Here is a 26,805-nt window from a genome sequence, read left to right as displayed (position 1 = left end):
ATGGAGCCTTACACGGTCCCCGGAGCTCAGCTCTCCCTGTCCGACCTTTACTCCGTCATCCCCTTCAATGTCACCCTCCCGGCTGATGAGAGCGACTTAATGAGCGACAGGCTGCAGAACTACACCGAGCAGCAGAATCCGGCGAGGAGCGCCGGGGGTATAATCATAGCCATATCCATCACGGCGCTCTACTCCGTTATTTGCGTGGTGGGACTTCTCGGCAACGTCCTTGTCATGTACGGAGTGGTCAGGTAAACACTATCATGCTTTATTAGCACAGTTACTTTAATGAGTTTGTGGCTGTTGATGAGAGCAACAAAACCCACTTTATGCCTAATGCAAAGCTTCATTTGGGGGTTTCAGGCCCCAAATACGTGCTGATTTCAAATCAAATTCAATTCAATTCAAATGTGTTGCTTTAAGTTTTCTTCAGTTATCTCAAGAGCTTTTCTAAATACAAATAAAATTTATGTTTTCTGAGGAAATGCACACGAATTAACAAAAAAATCCCAATCAGACCCTTGTAGAATACACGTGATGTATATACCGGAAAGTTGCTTGCTAATTACCCATCGATTGCTCCTTTCCTGCACTTTTTTAGTGTCTGTGTCTGTGTTGAGCCACAAGTGTGTACTTGCACTGCACCTGCATTTGTAGGTGAAATATGCGCATGCCAAACAAGTGATTTAAGATTCCCTGCATAAACCATGAGATTGGTCTTTTATTATTTCTGCATGAAGCAACAACATGCACCAGTTTCATACTAAAGATGGTTGTTATGACTGACTCAGCCTTGCCTCAGGGAGAGAGGGCTACTCAAATAGTCTTCATGAGCTCAAACTGATCTGTGGACCTTCAGCTGCACGCTCCTCTTCACTGAGTGTGATGGAGCAGAGTAGAAATGGAAATCCTGCAGCTAGAAGGACCGACGGAGACAGCATTTGGTCTCTTTATATAACTGTAGGTTATATGCCCTAGTTTTAAGATTATTATTGTAATAATAATAATAATAATAATAATAATAATCCATCCATCCATCCATTCGCGTCCGCTTATCCTTTTCAGGGTTGCCGTGGGCGCTGGAGCCTATCCCAGCTGTCATAGGGTGAGAGGCAGGGTACACCCTGGACAGGTCGCCAGTCTGTCGCAGGGCCAACACACAGGGACAGAGAACCATTCGCACTCACATTCATTCGAATGAATAATAATAATAATAACAATAATAATAATAATAATAATTATTATTATTATTATTATTATTATTATTATTATTATTATTATTATTATTATTATTATTATTATCATTCCATTAGTGGGTGTTGACAGCATTATTGTCAGTCCAAGGTCTGACTCTAAAAAAAAAAAGAAATAAACCCTGTACGCACTTATTTCCCTGAAAAGCCTCCCAGCCCTAACCTGCATGATGAGGAAAAAATATAAACAAATAAATAGACAAGAAAAAAGAGCTTATATTGCTTGCTTCTTATCCTCATTTATACCTCCTAATCTCAGATATTCTCTTTATCCCCAATATCAGCCAAAGTATTAATCACGACTCTTGGCTGGAAAATTGAAGAAGCAGGTAAAATTAATTTAGGAGGCACCAGCTTTGGGGTAAAGCAGCTGTAAAAATGTGACAAGATCAGCAAAAAATAATGCAGTTATATATCTATCTATATCCTAGCTATATCCTAGCTGCTGGTCATATTTCAGCCTATGGAGGGAACAGTAGAAGACAGCAGCAGGGGGAATCCAAACAGAGAAATAACAGAAAATCTGGAATGTATGCTGTGGCAATCAAAACTGATCCATATTCAGAGCTCTGAGGTATTTCCATTCAGGTGTTGGCGTGAAAAGATTGGGGAAAAATAAGCCACCTAAACACAAAGGGGAGCAAGGGAGGAAGGAGGGAGACAAAAAGGGGATGTCTGAGGAGTCAGCAAAGTCAGTGAGTCACACTGTGAAGCGATTTACTTTACAATGACGTCACATATTTCAGACAGCACCCACACCTCCATGAGACGGGAAGCTCGAGCACAGTAACCCAGTGAGAATGTATCATCTCCTGTGGAACATCTGTAAGCTCTGAAAGTAATGATCTTATTAACAAAATCTTAGAGTTGCCTTCAAATGAAAAGTTTGGCATTCTGTAATAGCTGTACTATGGATTTATGAGCTCATTAATACACGAAATAACAAAATGCTTTAGGTGAATTTGTTTTGTAGTGCCTTCGTGTTTGCAAAAACTGGAGGCATGAATAGCAAAAAAGCAGGGGAGTCTCCAGAACTATAATATTTGACAGATTACATTTTCCTTTTTTCTTTTTTAAAGCTGCATTTTAAAGCACTGTTTTTATCAACACGATGTTCGGGTAAAGAACCCACGACTTCTAAATTTATCTCACTCTTCTTACATTTTCAAAAAAAAAAAACCCAAAAAAGATCCACAAAATACGGTTAAACAATCTTGAAGAAAACAGTAAAGGGACCTTGTGTAAGTCCATCCACTGGAGGGCAGATTGCAGCCTGATCGTCCCTGGTCAAAATATCATCTTTGTGCACTTCTACTTGATAGACAATCAATGCGTGCTTTTCCTCATTGTTTTATGGAACAAATACATTTTGTATAATTTCCATTTGACATAAATTGGCTGCAATTCAACCAACATTTTAATTAAAAAAATACAGCATTAATAATATGGCAGTTATGTCCTTTAATTTTTCTTTCAGGAATTCTGTTCGTAAGAGGCTAACATCCTGATTGATTTAAGACTGCTGACTGTGTTAAGAATAACTGCACACACTGCCTTAATGCCACCTGTACTACAAATAATAACCGGATGTTAAGCCACAGGAGAATTTTCCTAAAAAATTCAGAAATTTAGAAAAAGTAGGATTTCTCCATAATGTTAGGCTTGAATCCCATCTGTTTTATAGAACAACAGTAATGGAGCGATTTAGAGAGTAAAAACTGTTATAACCGACAGTACTGTTTTATTATTATCGAAGGTGTATTGGAGTAGATTTTGTGTTGTATATATTTTGCTGTATTTTCCGAATGTAGGGCCAGTGCATTTATATAGCTGAAAACTGTGTATTTTTATATCCAAAATTGCAAAGGTGTGGACCCAGGAATCAGGACAATGCAGAATTGAAGTAAACATTTGAGGAACTCTAATTTGATAACATCCATCCATCCTCTTCCGATTATCCAATTGAGGGTTGCAGGGGGCTGGAGCCTATCCCAGCTACCACAGAGTGAGAGGTGGGATACTTCCTGGACAATTTGTTGCAGGGCAGTTCGACTATATGAAAGGTTTTTAATGTCATGTTAATGTTAATGTCATTTTATTGTCTTTTCTCAAAAATTCTAAGTTTTCGCCTCAAAATACTAATAATACTAGCTATAAATTCAGAATTCCACTTTTAATTTATAATACTGTATAATGATTTTCTTTTTGCCATCTCAGATAAATGAAAAAGAGCTTAATTGATATTTATTTATTTAATAGTGATGAACTCTGATGGAACAACCAAATATCACAGCAGTGTTTATTGGACATGCTGGTTTAAGTTGCAGTACCAGCAGAGGGCGATATTTTATTACAAGACAACATGAATATGGTTAAAGAGACATTCCGAACACATTTACATGTAAATACATATTAGCCAAGAAGCTTCATTGTTTCTGGCATAGAAGGAGTCTGCAATGTACTTTATACCTTCCTTGGTCACTAGCCAAGTGTTGGCTTTAATTACATTATCTCCCCCTACTGGTAATACAACTTAAGCATGCGTGTCTATTTCACGGTTAAGAAGATGCAAGGGGTGAGATCCACATGGTGAACCAGTGTGTCCATTACACTCAATGCTGTGATAATTGAAGATGGGCACAGTGACTGTTTCGGAGGAATGCATTGTTTTCATGATCCATGCAGAAAGTTACAGCCAAGTTCAACAGTTATATTGTCATCACTGTTAAAGTGACTTGGTGGTGCAGTACAGTGTTACTACAGCATTTCGTGTGACGTTTCAGCATAATACCTGAAAGTCCCTGGTCCCAGACTAGAAAGAGACACAACTTCCTTTGGGGTTGTGTCAGGGGCTGTGAGAACCTCTTATGAATAAGTAAACAGTAGCCTCTGTTCCTTCTGTAGCAGTATTGCAATGAAATATTTGAGAATTTTCTGCCATACATGGGGTGAGATCGATGCAGGCTGAACAGAATGGCAAACAGTACTGGGGGTGTTTTGCCAAGGGGTGACCTGCATGCATGGATGAATAAATCAATAACTAGAACTAGTTTATTTACTGCCACGTGTCAGCTTTGATAATAATAAACCAAAAGCCCATTTGAAAGCATCTATTTTTTTTTTAATATAATGAATTTTGAATTTGTGCCTCCACTTAGGTCCTTCGATAGAAACACACACACGCAAACATGCTCCACATTTATAGCAGAGTCTCCCTGGATGCTAGCGTCATTGTGGATGTCACACCGGTCTGACGTGACCTGACAGCCTGTTTTCTGATGGAGAGCATGACGCAGACGCAAACACACGCTTCAAGCGATAGTCCATTCAGTTACACAGGGCAGGATCCTTTTTATCTTCCACAGGTTTTCCACCTTCTTGCTGCTGCACTGTTTAGATAAGAACCAGTTCAGTGCTCATGCAATATACTGTCAAGTGGGCTAAATTTGAAATCAGATCGATATGCAGGTAATGGAAGCTGGGCTCAGTTTGTGTGAAAATAGACTCTTACTGAGCTTCTTCTTGTGGATTATTGTTCAATCTCTACTGAGACAGTAGGTTTTGAAAACATTTACAATTTATGTTTTGGACGTTCTGTAATGGGAATATTGTGTAATGACAAAATTTAAAGTTAATTACTGGGATTTGAAATTTTCTTGGAAATATTGTAGCTCGTTGCCAGTAGGAACATGACTGTGTGTGTCTGAGAGATGGCAGTCAGTCTGTTCATTTCCTGGGCTGAGTCAACATGGCGACTGCATCCCATGGCTTGTCTTGCATCTCACACAGCAGGGATTGATGTCAGTGTGCGCTTGTGTTTGTGTCCATGTGTACCCTTCAGGGGAGAGTCGAAGCTGACTTTTGTGTCAAAACTGAAAGGACTGATGTAGTCACAAAATGTATTGTAACTTTAAGCTGCACTGAGATGAAAGATAAGGAATTATCTAAATGCAAATCTTAAATCTCTGTAGCTCAGTGTATCAAGAAGCACTTCAAACTGCTGATGGTCATGTAGTAGTGTGGAGGAGATTTTCTTTGCACACTTTAGGTCCATTGGTAGTAGCTGAGGATCAGCACAGCATTGCCGCACCAGCCTGTGCTAATAATTGTCATGATGTGTGTGGAGTTTGGAGCCAAAATGCAGACTAGAAAAACAGATTGGAATAAATGAAAATGAGCCCTTATTCAGGTGAGCCAGCAAATCCAGATGACAGAGGGAAACTGAAAGCAAACCAAAAGAGAATACACAGCAGGACCAAACAGTATGACTCAACAAAGCACAGTGGGAGACAGAAACAATATACACATGCATAGGATAACGAGAGGATGGGCAGCAGGTGGGAAAACAGCTGACAACAATCAAGGGAGACTAGACACGAGAAGCAAACACAGGATGAAGATAAAATAAAAAAGGAAGTACCAAACTATGCCAAACTATGGAATCGCAAACAGGGACAATGACGACTTGACAAGGAACAGGGAACACAGGGAAGGGCTGATAACTGAAATAAGGGAACTAATACAAGCCAACGAAAGTCAAGAAAATAAACCAGGTAATCATGATAGTAAGAACAGCGAACAAAGCACACATTATCACTGCCAGATAAAACTTGAAATACTAAATATGAAAGAGAGCGCAACCAAGGCAAAGCATAGTATTAGATCAAACTTAAAATGTGAAACACAGCAGACAGAAATGAAAGGTCCCAAAGAGAAAATCCTGAGGTAAAACCCAGGATCATTGAAAGAACAGTGTACCAGTCTTGTAATGGCTGCCTTAAACACATGGTCCCTTTTCCCTTTTACATATAGAAATTATGTAAAAAAAAAAAAAAAAGTAAGCTTTTAATTCCAAGATTTATCTTTAAGGACAAAATTTTAAAAACCTTAAAGATGAGACAGAAGCAGAGATGTTTAGCTGTAATAGACCATATTTTCTTGCATCATAATAAACTTAACTAGTATGTTAGATAAATGGATTACCAATTACTCATTATTTGTATCTATCCAAGCATAAATACACAGCAGTTATTTTGGGCCATAAGATTGAATAATAATAATAATGGATTGGATTTATATAGCACTTTTCAAGGCACCCAAAGCGCTTTACAATGCCACTATTCATTCACTCTGACATGAACGGGTGCCTAATGAGGAACATACAAGCATAATCATTTTATTACTTCTTTAATAATTATGAGCCCAAATCCAGAGTTTGTGTTGTTCATAAAATAATGTTTAACCCTTGGTGTTTTAATAATAATCTTCTCAGCAACTTGCGGCACATATGGTTTGATTGTTACTATACAACTGGGTGCCATATTTCATGTTTTTGTACTTGGACAAAATGACGATACAATAATATATAGATGAATAATTAAAGCTTTAATAACAATAAAATAAAAATGTCCCAAGTAGTGCTACCAGTGTTAATCTCGTTAAAATGACATAACTGCATTAACACAAATCTCCGTTAGCGAGTTGGCGTGCGCGGGCCTGCACGGGGTCAACGTGTTAGCGCGGTTAGCTCGTTAGCGCGGTTAGCTCTTTAACACGTTAGCGCCATCCAGCCCCATGCACGCTACCTTGCTAACAAAGATTTGCCGCGTTAATGCGCTTATGGCGTTTCGTCATTTTAACGAGATTAACGCTGACAGCACTAGTCCCAAGTTTGAGGTCTGAGCTGTGATGGAGCTCAAATCTCAACTTTTGGACAGCTACTGAGTATCAGATCCTTTCACTATAAAACTCTCACAGTATGTAAAGCCTCACCTGTCTGAGGTGAAGAAAAGTGCAGACAGAGAGTTAAGGTTTGGTTCTGATAGGTCTTGTCGCTCCGATATAATGAAAACCACATCTGTGGGTTGCAATTTACTTGCTTTCAGAAATCTCACAGACTCCGCTGTAGGTAAATTTAAAATAAACCTTTAGTGTTTTTTTTAAATAATCTCACAGGAAAGTGAGTAGAACTCAGTAGACAGCAAACATCATTTCCTGGAATGACAAATTTTTTTTTTTTTTTTTTGCCTGTCTCGTTTGGCTCTTTTGCCATCAGAATTATTGTCTAAAGGCAAAGAAAGATGCCCAACTGATTTACTTTACCAAATTGACCATCCCAGCCTTGCCATAATGGTCCATTTGATTCCCCTTTTATTGTTTATTTTATTTTCACTTGCTGAATACGGGACAGACTTGACTGGGGGAAAGAAGGGGAGAAAGAAAGAGGGAAAGAAACAGCTGAGAAGAGGGACGGGGGAGAAGGGCAAAAGACAAAAACCAACAGAACGGGCAGAAAAAAAAAGAGAAGAAAAAATGCATATATCGATCACCTGGGTCACCTGCTGAGAAAGAAAAAAGAAAACAAGCAGAAGAGAACAAGAGTAATAGAATAAACAACATCACAATGATATATGGGAATATGACAGTAAATACTAAATATTAAACATTATTGTGCAGCACATAAGATCAACAGAACACAGTGTGCTTTGAGGTAGGAGCCAAAAAGGGTGTAGTTTGTGGGTGTGATCACCCGTGTGTACACCTGTGAGCATGGACGCGCTTGTTTTTTTTAAAAGGTTCCTTCATGTAATGATCTGCTAGAGGGTGGGGGGGGGGGGCCACAGCCCCGTCCTCCAGGGCATGAAGCAGGTATGGAGGAGATCAAAACTCCAGACATCCAGAGGCCCCCAGAACACAAGAGACCAAGGAAGACCAACAGAGGGGCAGCCGCGCCACTGTCCCAGAAAGAGCTGAGGAGAGTCCCAGATGAGGGGTCACTCAGCAGCCGTGGAGCAGAAGCCAGGGGGAGTTGCAGTGACGCGCCCGTGAGCTCCGCCGGCAGCCAGCCGTGCCTGAGTGACCGAGCCCCAGGCCGAGAGGCCGGGGGCACCCCACCTCCGAAGTGGCCCGAGCGAGCCCCAGGCTCCAGGCCCCGATAAGCGGCCGCCAAGGAGTGAGCCGGTGTGTACCTGGACGCCCATCCCCAGACACAAAGAACCACCAACGCACCGATGTCTGAGGGGGTCCGCCACTGGCAGGGGAAGTGGTGGTAGGGGGAGATAGGCCTCCAAACCTTGGAGGGCCTGAGATGTCCCCAGAGAGGTGGCGCCTGATACCCAACCTGACATATAGACACAGACATACAGGCACACACAGATACAAACATCCATTCCCACCCTCATGCTCTCAATTTTTTTTATTAACCTCCTCCACAGCTCTTTTCTCCCCCAGCAATTTAAGAACATAAACTGTGTCTTTTGCATTTACTTTAGGGGAAATATCTACATTTCTAGTTCATAAGCTGTCAGTATCAAAAATGGATGTGCTCCTCAGAACATCAGTAATATGATCTTTCCTTTTTCGCAATTCTTGTTCATCCTCCCAGGCTTTCAGTATTATCTGCATCATTATTTTATAGCAGCGTGGGTAACGTTATCCTAATCTTCTAATATTTTCATTAGTCTGCTTACTCATATATGATTCTCAAATTCTTAATTTATCATCACACAGATGTGTCTCCATGTACATGATTTGTGTTGTGGACAGAGGGGGTTTTCACCTGCCCCATATGCAGTGTTGGGAAGGTTAGTTTTAAAATGTATTCCATTACAGATTACAGAATACATGCCCCAAAATGTATTCTGTAACGTATTCCATTACGTTACTCAATGAGAGTAACATATTCTGAATACTTTGGATTACTTAATATATTATCATGCTGTTTACAACTACGTGAATGTACTATTGCTGTGTGATTTATTACTGTTACTGAAGGTTCGCGGCTCCGAACCCGTAGTAAAGGGACCTCTGACTAATACGGCGGTTCCGTGTCGGGCTTGTAGCTGAAAAATAGCTTTACTTTGTTGTGTGGGTCAACTTTACTTGCGAGAGACAGAGAGAGGCGTTGAAAGACTGCTCCAACGGAACTTATTGTTTCGGAGGAAAACACGAACACAGTGTACAGTCGAGTCTTAATAGCTTACTTACAACTGGGCTCGTCAGGCACTCTTTTTGGCTGCAGTGGTTATTATTATATTTACATGCTTCCAGCTCCCGTTTTTGCTCGATGACAACTCGTACTTTTCCTTTTTCTCCCCTCCCTCGCTCACAGACACATAACGAGTATGGCAGTCCATTCTCCGTGCAACACGGACTACACTGCCTATGATGCTACATTCTTTAGAGCTATACCTGTAGCATTCTGCCTATTAGCTTAGCACAACAACAACAAAAAGGCGCTCTCTCACCCAGGAAACACGCAGAGAGAGAGCATCACCCTGTAACCATGGCAACCGTAACGCTGCCGCCTGGAACAACAGAACGTAGCTGTCAAGCAAAACCCAAACAGTGCTGACCCGCCACAATATGAAACAGGGAAGTACCGCCGTGTAATCCATCTATTTCAACAAAGTAACTGTATTCTAAATACCACCATTTTAAACGGTAACTGTAACGGAATACAGTTACTCATATTTTGTATTTTAAATACGTAACGGTGGTACATGTATTCCGTTACTCCCCAACACTGCCCATATGGGCTCCCACGCAGTCTTTATTAAATATCCTGACTGTGGGTCAGCAGAACCAAATGACAAGCGTCAGTGTTAATGTTGACTGGTTGACAAGTGGGTCAGAATAAAGGCTGAGAGCACCAGGAATGGGAGAAGTGTAAAAAACACCTCAAAGAAAATACTTCAGCTCTTTGGGTGCTTTGACTTTGCTCTTCTCTGCGACTGGCTGATGGACTGGCAAGAGTAGCCCACATACCGGTTGTGCACTGCTTCCATCTGGCAATGGAGCGCACTGGAAATGAAAGTTTTTATAACAGTGTGCAGGGTGCAGCAAGCACAAGCAGCAGACTTTGAAGAGCAGATAAAATTAATTGCTTAATATTTATTCCATCTCTGTGGTAACCCTTGAGCTGGTGACTCCTTAGGCAGCCCACTAGTCGGCCTAAAACAAAAAAGCTTTTCCTGAGTGCACTACTGCACTGCTGAACAATGCAAACCAGAGGGGCTCAAGAAGTGGGCATCCTCAATACTAAATAAAAAAGTAGGTGTATGCAGAATATTTACTTTTACCCTGTGGTAGAACACAAACAGTGACAACAGTGTGCTATAACGCAAATGGTAATAAACAATCTTATGTTTTCCTTTAAGAATTTTCTAAGCATTTCTTGTAATTTAATTACAAGCATTTCTTGTAATTTAATTAAATGCTTAATTTAATTTTAGCATTTAATTTAATTAAATGCTTAAATTAAGCATTTAGTTTAAGCATAATTTCTTAGTTTAATTTAAGCAAATTAACTAAGAAATTATGGTACTATAATTTCTTAGTTCTGTTGTGCTTTCAGTTGACATCATTCATATGATTTAGGTTGTACCTTGGTACGATGTGAAGGTGGTTCACATCGTACCAAGGTACACTGCCATTGTGACTTATGCTGCAGGCCTAACCAGCACTGGAGCAGGTTCTGTTCCAAATTAAAGAGGTATGGGATGTACTAAACAACCAGTCCTCCACAAAATACAGGGAGTGCAGAATTATTAGGCAAGTTGTATTTTTGAGGAATAATTTTATTATTGAACAACAACCATGTTCTCAATGAACCCAAAAAACTCATTAATATCAAAGCTGAATGTTTTTGGAAGTAGTTTTTAGTTGGTTTTTAGTTTTAGCTATTTTAGGGGGATTTCTGTGTGTGCAGGTGACTATTACTGTGCATAATTATTAGGCAACTTAACAAAAAACAAATATATACCCATTACAATTATTTATTTTTACCAGTGAAACCAATATAACATCTCCACATTCACAAATATACATTTCTGACATTCAAAAACAAAACAAAAACAAATCAGCGACCAATATAGCCACCTTTCTTTGCAAGGACTCTCAAAAGCCTGCCATCCATGGATTCTGTCAGTGTTTTGATCTGTTCACCATCAACATTGCGTGCAGCAGCAACCACAGCCTCCCAGACACTGTTCAGAGAGGTGTACTGTTTTCCCTCCTTGTAAATCTCACATTTGATGATGGACCACAGGTTCTCAATGGGGTTCAGATCAGGTGAACAAGGTGGCCATGTCATTAGTTTTTCTTCTTTTATACCCTTTCTTGCCAGCCACGCTGTGGAGTACTTGGACGCGTGTGATGGAGCATTGTCCTGCATGAAAATCATGTTTTTCTTGAAGGATGCAGACTTCTTCCTGTACCACTGCTTGAAGAAGGTGTCTTCCACAAACTAGCAGTAGGACTGGGAGTTGAGCTTGACTCCATCCTCAACCTGAAAAGGCCCCACAAGCTCATCTTTGATGATACCAGCCCAAACCAGTACTCCACCTCCACCTTGCTGGCGTCTGAGTCGGACTGGAGCTCTCTGCCCTTTACCAATCCAGCCACGGGCCCATCCATCTGGCCCATCAAGACTCACTCTCATTTCATCAGTCCATAAAACCTTAGAAAAACCAGTCTTGAGATATTTCTTGTCCCAGTCTTGACGTTTCAGCTTGTGTGTCTTGTTCAGTGGTGGTCGTCTTTCAGCCTTTCTTACCTTGGCCATGTCTCTGAGTATTGCACACCTTGTGCTTTTGGGCACTCCAGTGATGTTGCAGCTCTGAAATATGGCCAAACTGGTGGCAAGTGGCATCTTGGCAGCTGCACGCTTGACTTTTCTCAGTTCATGGGCAGTTATTTTGCGCCTTGGTTTTTCCACACGCTTCTTGCGACCCTGTTGACTATTTTGAATGAAACGCTTGATTGTTCGATGATCACGCTTCAGAAGCTTTGCAGTTTTGAGACTGCTGCATCCCTCTGCAAGATATCTCACTATTTTTGACTTTTCTGAGCCTGTCAAGTCCTTCTTTTGACCCATTTTGCCAAAGGAAAGGACGTTGCCTAATAATTATGCACACCTGATATAGGGTGTTGATGTCATTAGACCACACCCCTTCTCATTACAGCGATGCACATCACCTAATATGCTTAATTGGTAGTAGGCTTTCGAGCCTATATAGCTTGGAGTAAGACAACATGCATGAAGAGGATGATGTGGACAAAATACTCATTTGCCTAATAATTCTGCACTCCCTGTAGTGTCAACATCCCTGGAAGATTGCCAGGATATCAGTACACAGATAGTACAAGGCTCCACAGTTTTTTACTGGCTAGTAAGTCTTTGTCATCCCCTGATGTACATCAGTAAGGAATATAGAAAATAGTACTGTACTCCTTAATTTTCTTTTTTTCTTATTTTTCTGTTAGCTGGCCACAACTACAATTTTAGTGTTCTATGCATCACAATACAGTGCAGAAACAAGTAGTAAATACAAAGTAAACACAAAGTTTTTAAGGGTTTTATTTATTTTTTTAAAAAAAGAAAACTATCCGAATCAACTTGGCCCTAAAGTAATAAAAAGTAATTGTCCTTCCACCTTGTTAAATCATGAATTAAATGTGATTAACCACATCTTTTATTAAAGCTGAGCTCAATTTCACTACCCACACCAAGGCCTGATTATTGCCAAAGCTGTTGAATAAAAAATTACTTGAACAGCACCTGTGAAATAGGCTAAAAGAAATCAAATAGCAACACACCGTGCCTTCGTGAAATCGCTCGCTCTGCTGCAAGCAGACCTACCCATGCTTGTGACTGTTCAGATGCTGCCAGTCCCACCAATTTCATATGAATACGCTTGTACCCAGATTGGGAATCCCTGGGTTGACTTTTCAACTTAATTACAACCTTCATATGCCACTTAGCCTGATTGCTGATATTAAGATAAATGAAGGCAGATTAAGTAAATATATCCAGGGTATGTTGAAACTGAGTCATAGTATAGGCACCTGTACAGGTACATGCTTGTAGGGATGTCATCATCATACATTTCTAAGCATGAGAAAAAAAATGATATATGCAGGCAAAAATGGTATAAAGATCTTAAAAAAGTGAAAAAAAGAAATTAGAAGCCCAAGAAATCATGATAATTATTTCATAACATGTCTTTCTTTAATGGTTAAAAGTATAAGGCTGTGTGCAATGGATTCTTCATGATCCAAAAAAAAAGATATTTAATTTTTATCAGTGTCTGACTCTGTGTTTCTACATCCTTCCTGGTTTGTTGGGATTTATATAATTCTGAGCTGTCAATATTTGATTAAGGGATCTAGGTAAGCTAAGGGATCACTTGTTGGGATCACTGGTGTGCTGACAAGGTGAACAAGCAGAAATTACCTTCAGAGCCCAGGAAACAGGATGGATAGCATTACTAAGACACTCTCAGTGTGCATCATCGTTTGCTTAGAAGTGAAGGTCAGGGACCCCCGCTGCAGCCCACTGCTCTGAGACTTCTTTTTTCATTCTGTGTTTCATTACTGTTGAAGAGGAAATGATTGGATAGCTGTGACAGCCACTTAGCATGATGCCCGTGGTTTTAACCCAAAACAAGCAAACAAACAAAAATGTGATTAAACTACAGGAACAAGATTTTCCGCCTGTCACCTTTATATGCTGAAAGCTGACTGTGACTGAACCTCAGGACCACTTGTATTAGTGCCTATCAGAAAAATACTTCTGCATAACAACCTGTCAGTGTCTGGTGTAAAATTTATGTTGAATGTCAATGTGTCTTTTGCTTGTTGCCTGCTGAGAGCATGCATACTGTGCAGTCCAGACCAAAGCAATAATACTAAAACAGAGCCTTCCATGCAGGCGCTTTTCCCTTCTTCGTGACATTTTGTTTTTTGATTTCTTACAATCCAGCCAAGCTAGTGCATACTAGCATGGATCTGACACAGCTTGGCAGTGGCTATACCTCAGGAGCTACAGCAGGGCATCTCTTAATCAGAAGGTTGTTCTGACCAGGTGTTTCAATCCCTGGTTGCTCTAGTCTGCATGCCAAATATCCTTGGGTCAACTAACCCCAAGTTGTTCTCTGACCGCATCCATCGGAGTAGGAATGTGTGTGTGAATGCTAGATAAAAAGCACTTAAGTATAGATGAGCTGCTTGTATGAACGAGTGAATGAGGCTTGTTGTATTACATGGTTTGAGGGACTAAAATGTCAGCGAAATAGTCTACAGCCAAAAGCTGATTTATATACTCAAATTTGAACAATCCTACTACCGTGTCATTTCCACTATTATGTCATATCAGAGTGGGTGTTATATCACTGAGAATCCCCTACAAGTTGCAAGTACAAGCGTCTGTACTTCTTTAAGGTTCCTTGAAGATGTATCACTTCTCATCCGAGAAGCTTCTTCAGTTCTTCTGAGAGCAATTGGCAAAGTCTGCGGATAAGTGTTTGGTTGACTCTTCATGGCCAAAGAAAAAGAAAGAGAAAGAGGGATGATAAAGGCAGGAATGAGGAAGGAGAATTAAATTGGTGCAGCAGGAAAAAAAAATAGATGACAAGGTGCAGTTATATCATTTTAGAAAGTTTGCAGAATGATTAGACATTCAGGGAAGAAGAATGCTGTAGCTCTAACTGGTGGTACCTCACAGCTAACTGTTTTTTCAGGCACTCCCACAGTGTTCAATATGTCTCTGATGTGTGCAAAGTCATTTGGATGCATTATATTTCTGGCCTTTCCATTCCACCATTGTCCTTTTGAAATTCAAAACTAACTCTATCATAAGTTTGACTTTTCTGTGTTGCTGCACTGAATTACTGTAGGTAATTTCTGCAAAATCTTCTGTGTGCTACTGCTAGTTATTCAGTCTCTGCATAGCCTCCTGAATGATTAACATTTCATATTTGATGGCAATTTTCCCTCCATAATTAGTAAGAGGTGTAAAAGATAAGATAGCCACTTGCATGGAACAAAAAAACTAGCAGCTTCTTTGACATGGAACACAAGATTTAAATGCAGCCTCTAATTAATTACACCAGTAGTTTTCCTTTTATGAATTATGATAAAGCCCGTTGCTCTTATAAATAATTACTAATTTGTTAATGGTCTGTGTCAGTTTTACCTTCAGCTGAAAAAAAGAAACAGATTGAAATGAAACATTGATGTCATTTAGAGACTAAAGCTGATGCTGAGAGTGAATAATAGAGCAGCTGTTGAGACGTTTTGACAGCATTTGTAATTATAAATTCCTGATTAAGCCGACATTCGCTTTAGACTAATTTATTACTTTAAGAAATCTTTTCTATCAGACTACAGAGTTCTTTCATTAATATACTTGTAGTGGAAAAACTCCCAAAGATGATTTAACTCTTAAGGCCTGACCTAATATGACACGCTGCAACTGTTCTACAACTTAAAAAAATGACATGGCCTAATTATGATTTATCTCATAATAATCTAGATCCAGTTAATGAAAAAAAAATGAAATGCCGGCATTAAAGTAGATTTTTTTTTGTATCAAAGTGATTCAGTCATGGTTGTTAGTGTATCTAAAAGAACACAGAAAAAAGATCTATTGATTCAATAGAATTAGATTTTAAAATATAAACGACTGTGATTGAGTTATTGGATACAAACCCCTCTAATTTATTGAGCTCTCACTACATGTTGTGGCTTGAAAAAAGACTCACTAAAACATTTGAGAGTATGATGACCTATCTACTGCTTTGGCTCTACAATGGGTCACAACAGCAGTTTGCAGTCTATTTACAAGCTGTAGGAGCTTGTAAATAGTGCAAATAGTGAAACCCACATTAAATGTATCTACAGTATATTTTGCACTATTGATCTGCATTTCCTACACAATTATTTCTGCATGAGGGGAACCCTCATGCAGAAATAACAGTGTATTAAGTAATCTGTATTAAGTAATCTGTTACATATTACCTATAAGCTTTTGAAAAAGTAATACAATAATTACTCCCTGCAGAAAGTACTTAAACGACTTTAACATGTCCTGAGATGCATTGTCTCTAGTTAACCTTTTATGGCTTAGCCTCTCATACATTTATTTTTACATTTTTTACATATCAACACAAATAAAAAGCCACAGTGATTCCACTATAGAATCATGGACAGGTACAAATGAGGTTGGCTTCCACTAGCTGATGTTCTGCTTGAGCATGGTTTAGGCTTTACAATAATATTGTTATCTTTTTCTGCTATAAAATGAAATGTCAATATCTCCAATGTTAAAAAGTTAAAGATAGAAATGGGGGGGGGAAAAGCAACATTTTTTTCTTGTTAAAATTATAGACTACAAAGAAAATATGCTGGAAATGAGCTACAAATGAAGCATGTGACTTGAATCTCTTTTGTACTATGAGCACGCCAGTGTGAATTTGGGTTAATAAAACTGTCACCGTCCTGGATTTTAATCCCAAAACCTTTGAGTTTCTATGAGATCTGAAATAATAACTTATTAATTATTATTATTATTAATTACGCTCCTAGCCTTTAATTATTGTTAATGATGAGGTTTTGACCCCTAATTAAATGTCATTAATATTCCAGACACTTGTTACTTGTTGTGTTTGAGTTGCAGTGACTGTTTTGGGTTTATGGAGTTTGAATGAGTTGCTGTTCTAGTGTTGGCTTTGAATCCTTGGTTTCAGTTCTTACAGTGGGGCAAAAAAGTATTTAGTCAGCCACCGATTGTGCAAGTTCCCCCACCTAAAATGATGACAGAGGTCAGTAATTTGCACCAGAGGTACACTTCAACTGTGAGAGACAGAATGTGAAAGAAAAATCCATGAATTCACATGGTAGGATTTGTAAAGAATTTATTCGTAAATCAGGGTGGAAAATAAGTATTTGGTCAATAACAAAAATACAACTCAATACTTTGTAACATAACCTTTGTTGGCAATAACAGAGGTCAAACGTTTACTATAGGTCTTTACCAGGTTTGCACACACAGTAGCTGGTATTTTGGTCCATTCCTCCATGCAGATCTTCTCGAGAGCAGTGATGTTTTGGGGCTGTCGCCGAGCAACACGGACTTTCAACTCCCGCCACAGATTTTCTATGGGGTTGAGGTCTGGAGACTGGCTAGGCCACTCCAGGACTTTCAAATGCTTCTTACGGAGCCACTCCTTTGTTGCCCGGGCGGTGTGTTTTGGATCATTGTCATGTTGGAAGACCCAGCCTCGTTTCATCTTCAAAGTTCTCACTGATGGAAGGAGGTTTTGGCTCAAAATCTCACGATACATGGCCCCATTCATTCTGTCCTTAACACGGATCAGTCGTCCTGTCCCCTTGGCAGAAAAACAGCCCCATAGCATGATGTTTCCACCCCCATGCTTCACAGTAGGTATGGTGTTCTTGGGATGCAACTCAGTATTCTTCTTCCTCCAAACACGACGAGTTGAGTTTATACCAAAAAGTTCTACTTTGGTTTCATCTGACCACATGACATTCTCCCAATCCTCTGCTGTATCATCCATGTGCTCTCTGGCAAACTTCAGACGGGCCTGGACATGCACTGGCTTCAGCAGCGGAACACGTCTGGCACTGCGGGATTTGATTCCCTGCCGTTGTAGTGTGTTACTGATGGTGACCTTTGTTACTTTGGTCCCAGCTCTCTGCAGGTCATTCACCAGGTCCCCCCGTGTGGTTCTGGGATCTTTGCTCACCGTTCTCATGATCATTTTGACCCCACGGGATGAGATCTTGCGTGGAGCCCCAGATGGAGGGAGATTATCAGTGGTCTTGTATGTCTTCCATTTTCTGATGATTGCTCCCACAGTTGATTTTTTCACACCAAGCTGCTTGCCTATTGTAGATTCACTCTTCCCAGTCTGGTGCAGGTCTACAATACTTTTCCTGGTGTCCTTCGAAAGCTCTTTGGTCTTGGCCATGGCGGAGTTTGGAGTCTGACTGTTTGAGGCTGTGGACAGGTGTCTTTTATACAGATGATGAGTTCAAACAGGTGCCATTCATACAGGTAACGAGTGGGGGACAGAAAAGCTTCTTACAGGAGACGTTACAGGTCTGTGAGGGCCAGAGATTTTCTTTGTTTGAGGTGACCAAATACTTATTTTCCACCCTAATTTACGAATAAATTCTTTACAAATCCTACCATGTGAATTCATGGATTTTTCTTTCATATTCTGTCTCTCACAGTTGAAGTGTACCTCTGGTGCAAATTACTGACCTCTGTCATCATTTTAGGTGGGGGAACTTGCACAATCGGTGGATGACTAAATACTTTTTTGCCCCACTGTATTTTAACTTTGGATCTGAGGAGAAAAGCAATTAACTTGTAGTTTATTTTTGGGATTTGGTAATCTGGAAATTAGCAAGGCAGTGCAGTCATAAATTAAACTAAGCCTTTGTTTGTAATCAATTCCAACATGGAATTATATCTAATTATTTCTATAATAACTTTATGAAAATGACTAGAGGTAAAATGGATCTAAAGTAGGTAACAGAATAATTGAAATATCCGTTTTCCCTGATGAAGCTCAGTTGGTAGAATGGTCACCCCATGATCGGAAGTTTGGATGTTCAAATCCACTGAACGGCTACCCTGAGGTACCCCTGAGCAAGGTACCGTCCCTACACACTGCTCCCCGGGCGCCTGCTTAGTGGCTGCCCACTGCTTCACTGAGTGAATGGGTCAAATGCAGAGAAAGTAATTTCCCCACGAGGATGAATAAAGTATACATTATTATTATTATTATTATTATTATTATTATTATTATTATTATTATTAAGAAAGGACAAAAATGCACCAGTAACACAAATGACAATTTTTTTCTATTCAAATCTCAATTCATGGGCCTTTATGTCATCTATTCTCTACATACACTATTTCTCTCTCCAACAAGCTAATAAATTATACCCAAATAACTATATGATTTTCAGTTCAACAGCAGCTGCAAGTAGACTGGACCAGGGAGGCAACTGTGAGATGATCTGAAATAACCTGTTTTTGACTGGGGAAAAAAATCGTTAAAAAATATCAGTTTCTTTTTAACTTTTACTACACCTTCTGTCTACTTTGTGACCACAACCAGATACACCAAGATGAACACTGCCACAAATATCTACATCTTCAATCTAGCTCTTGCCGATGCCTTGGCCACCAGCACGCTGCCCTTCCAGAGCGCCAAATACCTCATGAACACCTGGCCATTTGGGGATGTCCTCTGCAAGCTCATTATTGCCATCGACTACTACAACATGTTCACAAGTATCTTCACCCTCACAATGATGAGTGTAGATCGCTACATCGCCGTGTGCCACCCAGTCAGGGCGCTGGAGTTTCGGACGCCTGTCAAGGCCAAGTTGATCAACATACTCATCTGGGTCCTGTCCTCGGCAATTGGTGTGCCTGTCATGATCATGGCTGTGACCAAAGTGGCAGACAATGGTAAGACTGCAAGTCCATGTTCTTTACCTCTTGGTAATATTTTAAGATGATTTCTGAATTAATTATATTGTTTCAAAAATAAGGCTGAATATGTATGGTTACTGAGTGCTGGTTGTCGTAGTGGAGAACAAAGGTAATTCTGCATTCATTTGAATAATTTGCATCTATCAGGCAAACCTTGTGGTCCTTTAGTTGGAAATGAAACTGTACACAAGGAAATGCAACAATAGCGGCAACTGATTCTGAATCAATACTCTGAACTGTTCATTGTGTATTCTAAGAGCAAGGAGAAGAGCCTCTGAAGCATCTACACTACTTGATACAAAAACTGTCTAATGAAACCTAAGGTAATATGTTCCAGGAGACAGATTCTGTAGTTGAGGGTAGGTCCTTTTGAACTGCTTTTCCAGATGTCTTCTTTTGTTTGGTGCCACAAAGTAAGTACAAGATTGCATGAGGATTACTCATTTTTCCAAATAAATGTATTTGGTAATGAAGTCACAGCCTTCTCTGATAACCTTTAGCAAATCTTTGAAGGAACATAATGTAGAAAAAAAACAACTATGTATCGCTGAAATACTATTGCCGAAATATAGTTGCCGGTATAGGAGGTAGTGTGCCCTTTATTTAGCAAAGTGTGTAATCCTCAGTTGTGTAATCCTACTAGAGACTTCACAGTGTGTTCCAAAAATCACATATCTGCTGCCCAAGGCAATTAAAATTTTAAAAAGTAATCTAACAGACATTTAGCAGTGACAGCTGAGAAGTTGTGTCTGACAGGATGCATTGAAGTGATAAGTTTAAGGTAGTTTAAGGTGTTTTAAGTGTGACGTCATTAGCCGTGTCTGGGCCCAAACTCCGCTGCAGGTCCATAAGCCAAACGATCACTGCGGCATCACTGAGAGTTAAAAACTGTTTAAATTCTTTCATCTGTAATAAAATAATCATTGTGGCTGCTCTACCAGATGTAACAATTAAGTTTAGCATCCAGACATCCATGAAAACGGAATTTATTAAACTTAACGGAGTTAGAAGTTAGCAAGGAGTTAGGTCACTAATTTCCATCTAAATATAATATAGCCCGTCCTGACTGAGAAATTTCTAAAACAAATTAAGACGTACAGCTCTGCTATCACTTCCGACATAAATGAAGACAGGAAAGTAAACAGCAGTGGCGTTTGTAGGGTTACTTTAGTTTGGCTAGCTGATATATAACGATGTGCTACGTGATCGCTAGCGACACAGCTATGTTAGCTTAATATAAACAGTAAAGGTGGAGGATGAATGCTAACTTTTTTCCACTCAATAAATGTTAACGTGAGGGTGGGAGAACAACTGAGATAATCCATCCACAATACGAGGTTAGTCATTAATATACTGCTGCATGGGCTGGGCCGTAGTTACATCGTAAGATTTTAAAAACTGAGCGTTAAAATGAACAGTGACAATAAACACCGAGAGAGGCCGACAGTGATCACTGCCTGTTTTTAGGGGCTTGTTGAGATTAAATAGAACAAGATACAAATCATTAAAACATGTTAAAAACACAACAGCCTTATTAAATGCAGAGTAGTTTGGGCCCTGAAGCAGGATTCATCAATTATAGACCGAATAGTGTGTTCCTGAGGTGTTCAGAGCCCATTTTATATAAAGTGAAGAGCACTGGTCCTGACCAAGCATTAAGAATTGGCACTGAAAAATAAAACACTTCCACTTTCCATATGAGGAAGTTACATTTACATAGAGTGAATGAGCTACTCCAAATATGCACCTTGCTAACCCAAACTAAAGCAAGAAAAGCATAGAAAATATCATTAATGATTCTAACTTGTGATTTTGTAATATCTAATAATTACCACCAAAACAGTTTATTCTCCCACAGAATCAGCTAAATTGATTATACTAGTATTAATTGGAATTTTTCTTTTCTGTCTGAAGCTAATTTGGTATTTGTTCAGTTCGCTCTTGATGGCTTATAGACAATATGATAATGTCTGTGAATTCTCTGAAGATCAGTCTCTGCTTTGCCAAAGATTGTCCTCAGTGCCAAAAAGTAAGGACAATTAGGGATGAAGCATAACACATTTTATAGCCCTATAAAGTCAATACAAAATGTGGGTGGAGGAGACGCTTCCTCTCTCATCTAACACTCAGTCTTGCAACGAGCTGCCTGAAAATCAGTACATAAAATTACAGCTCAATCAGTTGTATTGTTAGAGTATAGCTGTTGGCCATTATGAGGTATGTCCCACTATGATGTGCAATAGAGTGATAATGAGGTGATCTTTTTATCAGACAGTTTGGAGAAACTGCTGTATCTCTGCACCCTAGCTGATGTTTCTGTGAAAGACTCAGAGGGGTGAAACAGAGTTACAGCAAATCCAGACTTTATCCTTGGGTTCACATCTTATTTTATTTAGGCTCCTGTATGTGTTATTGGGTTTCTCACAGTCTGTAGCTACAGAGTTAGCAGCTCAAGGCTCACCTTGTTGTGTGCTAAAGTCATATAAAGTCACTGCTGATCCTTCAAACCACGCAGCAGACAGTCAACACATAGCTATTAGTGCTGCACAAAGACAAACATTGTAACAAATGCACCAGCTGTAACAAAGTTGTGCCATTTCAGCTTAAGCCTTCGTTTCACTTGGACATTCCTGTACAGCTTCTAACGCTGAAGACAGCGTCTCGTGTCATTTAAAGGGTTTAAATTGAGCAGACGCTTTGCAAGCAGCTGAGCGTACACAGCAGTGAGGAGTTGATTGGGAGATTTTGTCTCTGATTAGGAGGAAATGTCTACCGCTGCCATTGGATGTACAGTTTGTGTTTACCATGGTCAGCGTCGCGAGTGGCGAGATCATTTAAAAGTAGTTGAATCTTCACAAAAAACCTAGCAACGTGAGCATTGCTCTCATTTTCAAAGAAATACCTTTCTTTGCTTTGTTGAAGACCTCTTTTCACTTTGTTAATACATAATTAGACTGCTTGACCGTGAAGGTGTTGACGGTACAGCTTTATTGATTTTCATAATTTAATATAATTTAAATTCCCCTTTGTTTTTATTTTGATTCAGTGTTGCTGCAAATCAGACATGCATGCCAATGAATAAAACTGGAAATAGTTGAGTCTAGGCTTAAATTTGGTTGATCCTGACTTAAAACCTATTCTATACACTGCTCTTGACAAAGATCAACTGAAGACTACCATGCCAGAAAACTTTGAAAAGATTGCGAAAGTCTGCCACCCTCTTACAGCTAAAAACAATATGTTATTATCAGTCAATGTTTTCAGATATAACCTATTAGATTTCTCAAAGATGGGGGCTCTTTGCAGGGTCGCTGATTGCAAGACTACAACTAAACTCCCTTTCAGATTATTTTCCATCCTGCTCCAGGGAGAAACTGAAAAACTGTTGAACAGTGGAGCAGAAACATAAGGAGTTTTTGGCCACAGTCTCCCTCGTGTGTGCAATGTTCTATTCTGTTCAGACAAAAACGGGTTAAAAGAACAAAAAGAGGAAGATGCTGCAGAATGTGAACATGAGGCTGAGAGAACAGAGACTTCAACTCAATCAGTCAGTCGATCGATATGTTCAGTCCTGTTCCCTCTCCGGGGATGCAAAAGTGCAGTGATCAGCCTAACAGCAAGGAAACGTGAAATGTGCAAGTAGTGACTAATCTTTCAAAAAATTTAAATATAAAGAGTGAAGGGATTGTACAGTAGTGTATTCATTGTGATGGTTGAAAAGACAAACTATAAAAATAACTGGGTGCACATGCATAAAATGTGTGTATAAATTCAGTGATGCAGGTCTGTACTGGGATGATATTAAAGTTTGAGTTGCCCGCACAAGTAAAATCCAGCTGTAAGTTTACCTAACCTTATTTTCTATAAGTGTGTGCCTAAAGTTACACGTAAATTACATGTCACTACATGTGTAATTGCTTCTATAACTTTTGAAAAGTTATTAGCTTTTGCTTTATTCTCTCTTCTTCAGCACTTTAGGGGACTTTTTATCTCTTATTGTGTGAACAGTTGAGTGCAACATTATGAAACCTTCCATGACAGACTGTCTGAATTTAAAAGTCTGCACTACACACGAAAGGTTCTTGATCTTGTACCACAGCCTTCACTGCAGTTTTTTGGATTTGAATCCTGTGGTTTTTGCTCTGATCTTTCACAGATGTTAATTAACATCAGCCCTATTTTGTCTAACGCCATCAAAATGTAACTGTTCTTTTTTTTTTTCAGGTAAAACCACTTGCATGTTAAAGTTTCCTGAGCCTGACTGGTATTGGGACACGGTGACAAAGATCTGCGTCTTCATCTTTGCTTTTGTGGGGCCTGTGATGGTCATCACCATATGCTATGGTCTGATGATCCTGCGTCTGAGGAGTGTTCGTCTGCTCTCAGGCTCCAAGGAGAAAGACCGCAACATGCGCCGCATTACCCGCATGGTCCTGGTGGTGGTGGCGGCCTTTATCATCTGCTGGACCCCCATTCACATATTCATCATTGTGAAGACCATGATAGAAATTGACAGCAGGAATCCCTTTGTGATAGCTAGCTGGCATCTGTGCATCGCTTTGGGGTATACCAACAGTAGCCTCAATCCTGTCCTCTATGCATTTTTGGATGAAAATTTCAAGCGATGCTTCAGGGATTTCTGCCTCCCCTGTCGGACCCGTGTGGAGCAAAACAGTCTGACCAGAGGCCACAACACCACCAGGGAGCCAGTGTCCATCTGTGCTCCAACAGAAGCAGGAAAGAAGCCGGCATGACTAGGCATGGACCGGGTCCCCCATTGCTCTCGTTCAAGGAGGATCCAGCAAGATCTCCAATCAGAAGTCACCCAGATCTCCACAACAGAGTTTTAAGAGATATTTTCAAAGGAAGAGTTGACATAGGCAAATCTTGTTTTATTCTCTCTAATTTGGCTGTCAAACGAGACATTCAAATGAATAATTAAAGGTAATGGAAAACAAGTTCCACTTTCTATTAAAGTTCTTACTGTCCCCCCTCAAAGTGATGCCTTACAGAGGCACTGAGAGTAGAATGATATTGATGGCCTAAAATGTTTTATCAAGATAATGAAACAGTTCATAATTTAGGGATCGAAAGCTGAACTTTCTGATGACGCAAAAAGGGCAAAGAAATCCCTGAAGGAGTCTGTCTCAAAAAATGTCATTCATATGGCATTTATCTTGGTACTATAATCGAGCAGAGAATGACTGATGTACAAAAAGCCAAAAGTTTAAAACAATGGCCTTTTCAAATCCGACTTTGCCATTTCATCAGAGACATCTGATGTGGATTAAAAAACTGAAAAGTAAGAATTTTGGAGATTAACTCTTTCCATTTGTACATTTAACATCATCTCATAATAAGTGAGCCTTACAGAGGAGAATCACACAACTCTTGCCCACCGACAGCTGGATGATGAATTACAGTGTAGTTTGTTGCACAATGGCAGCAACTCTCTACATGGAGAAGCAGGGAATTCTTGTTTGGTATTCCGTGTGATTCAACCACCCTTTGGGTATTTTTTTGTATTTTTCTTTGTTTTAAAAAGAGACACGTGGTGTGTGCTGAAAGACAATTTTGGACTCAGTGGATTTGAAAAAGGTCTGTCATAACAGATGTAGAATCAGAATGGAGCCCACTCTATGGGGTTTGTGCTTAGAAAAAGACAGAATAGCATCAAACCACTTGTGTTTGGATTTCCATGGGCTTCTTCTCTGCTTACCTACTTGACTTTCTGTAGTGGTGTCAAGCGCACAGAAAGCCTCTGAGCAGAATCACTAAAGGAGGATAAACCTGCCAGTGGAAGAACACTGTCGGCAGCCACAACACTTCACTCATTGTATTGGTCTATTGTTCTGACTGAGACTGGCTTTATCTCATTTTCTAGACTTCCATCCTGATGTCAAACTAACTGCTCCAAGGGTTATTAAGATTATTGATCATTTTTAAATTAGAAAACTGTTACACTGAATATCTGTAGCACATTTAAGACAAGTAAGATGGCATTAGCCAGAGCTAAATCATTCGTGGTGATTTATGTGCTATGACGGGACTCGACATGAATCAAACTCCGTCAGTGTGAAGGTAATGATCATTTCAGCTTTGCATACACAAAGAGTTGTGTTAGAGATAATAATCTGAGTTTATATGAATTTGCTCTCATGTGGAAATATTTCCGAGACAGTCACGGTCACACTGGTGAGTGCTGAAATGCATAGTTGACTAAATGAGGTTAATGTAGCAGTAAAAACACATCGGAGCAGACTGTGAATGAAAAGATGGTAGAAAATGAATCAAAAATGTAAATTTGTACATAATGTTTAGCTTTTACATTACAACACATTTGGCTTCAGTCACAGATAAAATGACCACAAGGTACGTCTGTGGTTCTGTATTTTTCCTTTACGCTTTGCTTATATTGACATTTGATAATTCTTGATATTTCATCACCTTGCTTTTGATCTATGTGGCTCTAAAATATTTAAGAAAAAAAAGCAAAAAAGAAAGAGAAGCAAAATAAGTGTTTACAGTTTGTTTGGATATGAGTTTGTGTTCCGTTTACAGATTCAGCAATTTCCCTTTGGACTGGCTGTGGACTTCCCCACAGAGATATGGTCAGAAGAGAAAAACAAACATACAAACAAAAAATCTGTTTGCAGCAGGATATTGATACTTTTTGTAGTGTATGTTTTCTTACAGTGATAATGTGTGATATAAAGTGTAATGTGGTGTATATACCTGCTCTGCTTAGCTCTAAGTGCCAAATCTGTCAGGTGTGCAGAATACATCTGAGCTGCTGTTATCTTTGCAAAATCAAACGATATCTGGCTGGAATGTACAGACGTAGCTATCCCAAAGGATGACAAGAGTGTGTAAATTTCTTTTTTGACTAAATTAGCAATTACTACAAAAAGCAAAGCATGAATCATGTGAATTCAGGGTATGAATAAGTAAAATGTATGTGCATGATTTACACTGTACAACCAGGATTAGCCCTGCTTATGAGGCTTTGTCATTCTTTTACACTCAGATACTTTCCATAGCTCGATACAGAGAGCTACAAAAGGAATTGTATTTTCTCTGTGTGAGTCCAAACCTGAAAAATAAGTAATATACTACCACCATCTTTATTTGTCCATTCTAGTCATCTAATATTGCTTCAATGGATGTGGAGGCTTAAAGCTTTACCAGGGAAATGGTGCTCAGGCAGTTGAGCTGAACATCTGACCACTTTGATAAACC

At 39.6% G+C, this 26,805-nt stretch overlaps 1 protein-coding gene across 1 annotated transcript; it reads left to right on the top strand.

Moving 5' to 3' along the window:
- Positions 1–26,805, top strand: oprd1a (opioid receptor, delta 1a). Its single transcript, XM_085395411.1, has 3 exons — positions 1–251; positions 19,187–19,542; positions 23,791–26,805. The coding sequence occupies exons 1-3, from the start codon at positions 1–3 to the stop codon at positions 24,318–24,320; spliced, it is 1,137 nt and encodes a 378-aa protein (XP_085251537.1). The 3' UTR covers positions 24,321–26,805.

Source organism: Rhamphochromis longiceps, linkage group LG22, assembly GCF_057381845.1.
Source record: "Rhamphochromis longiceps isolate RC_006_pf linkage group LG22, R_longiceps_female_GT1.1, whole genome shotgun sequence".
Taxonomy (NCBI): Eukaryota; Metazoa; Chordata; class Actinopteri; order Cichliformes; family Cichlidae; genus Rhamphochromis; species Rhamphochromis longiceps.
The sequence above is the reverse complement of the archived record's forward strand: the minus strand, read 5'-3'. Positions and strand labels throughout refer to the sequence as shown.

What these genes read in the sequence shown, in the direction of transcription:
- oprd1a (XM_085395411.1), top strand. Translation starts at nt 1, where the DNA reads ATGGAGCCTTACACGGTCCCCGGAGCTCAGCTCTCCCTGTCCGACCTT. An exon ending in GTCATGTACGGAGTGGTCAG is followed by an intron (nt 252 to 19,186) that starts GTAAACACTATC and finishes GACCACAACCAG; the next exon opens with ATACACCAAGATGAACACTG. An exon ending in GACCAAAGTGGCAGACAATG is followed by an intron (nt 19,543 to 23,790) that starts GTAAGACTGCAA and finishes TTTTTTTTTCAG; the next exon opens with GTAAAACCACTTGCATGTTA.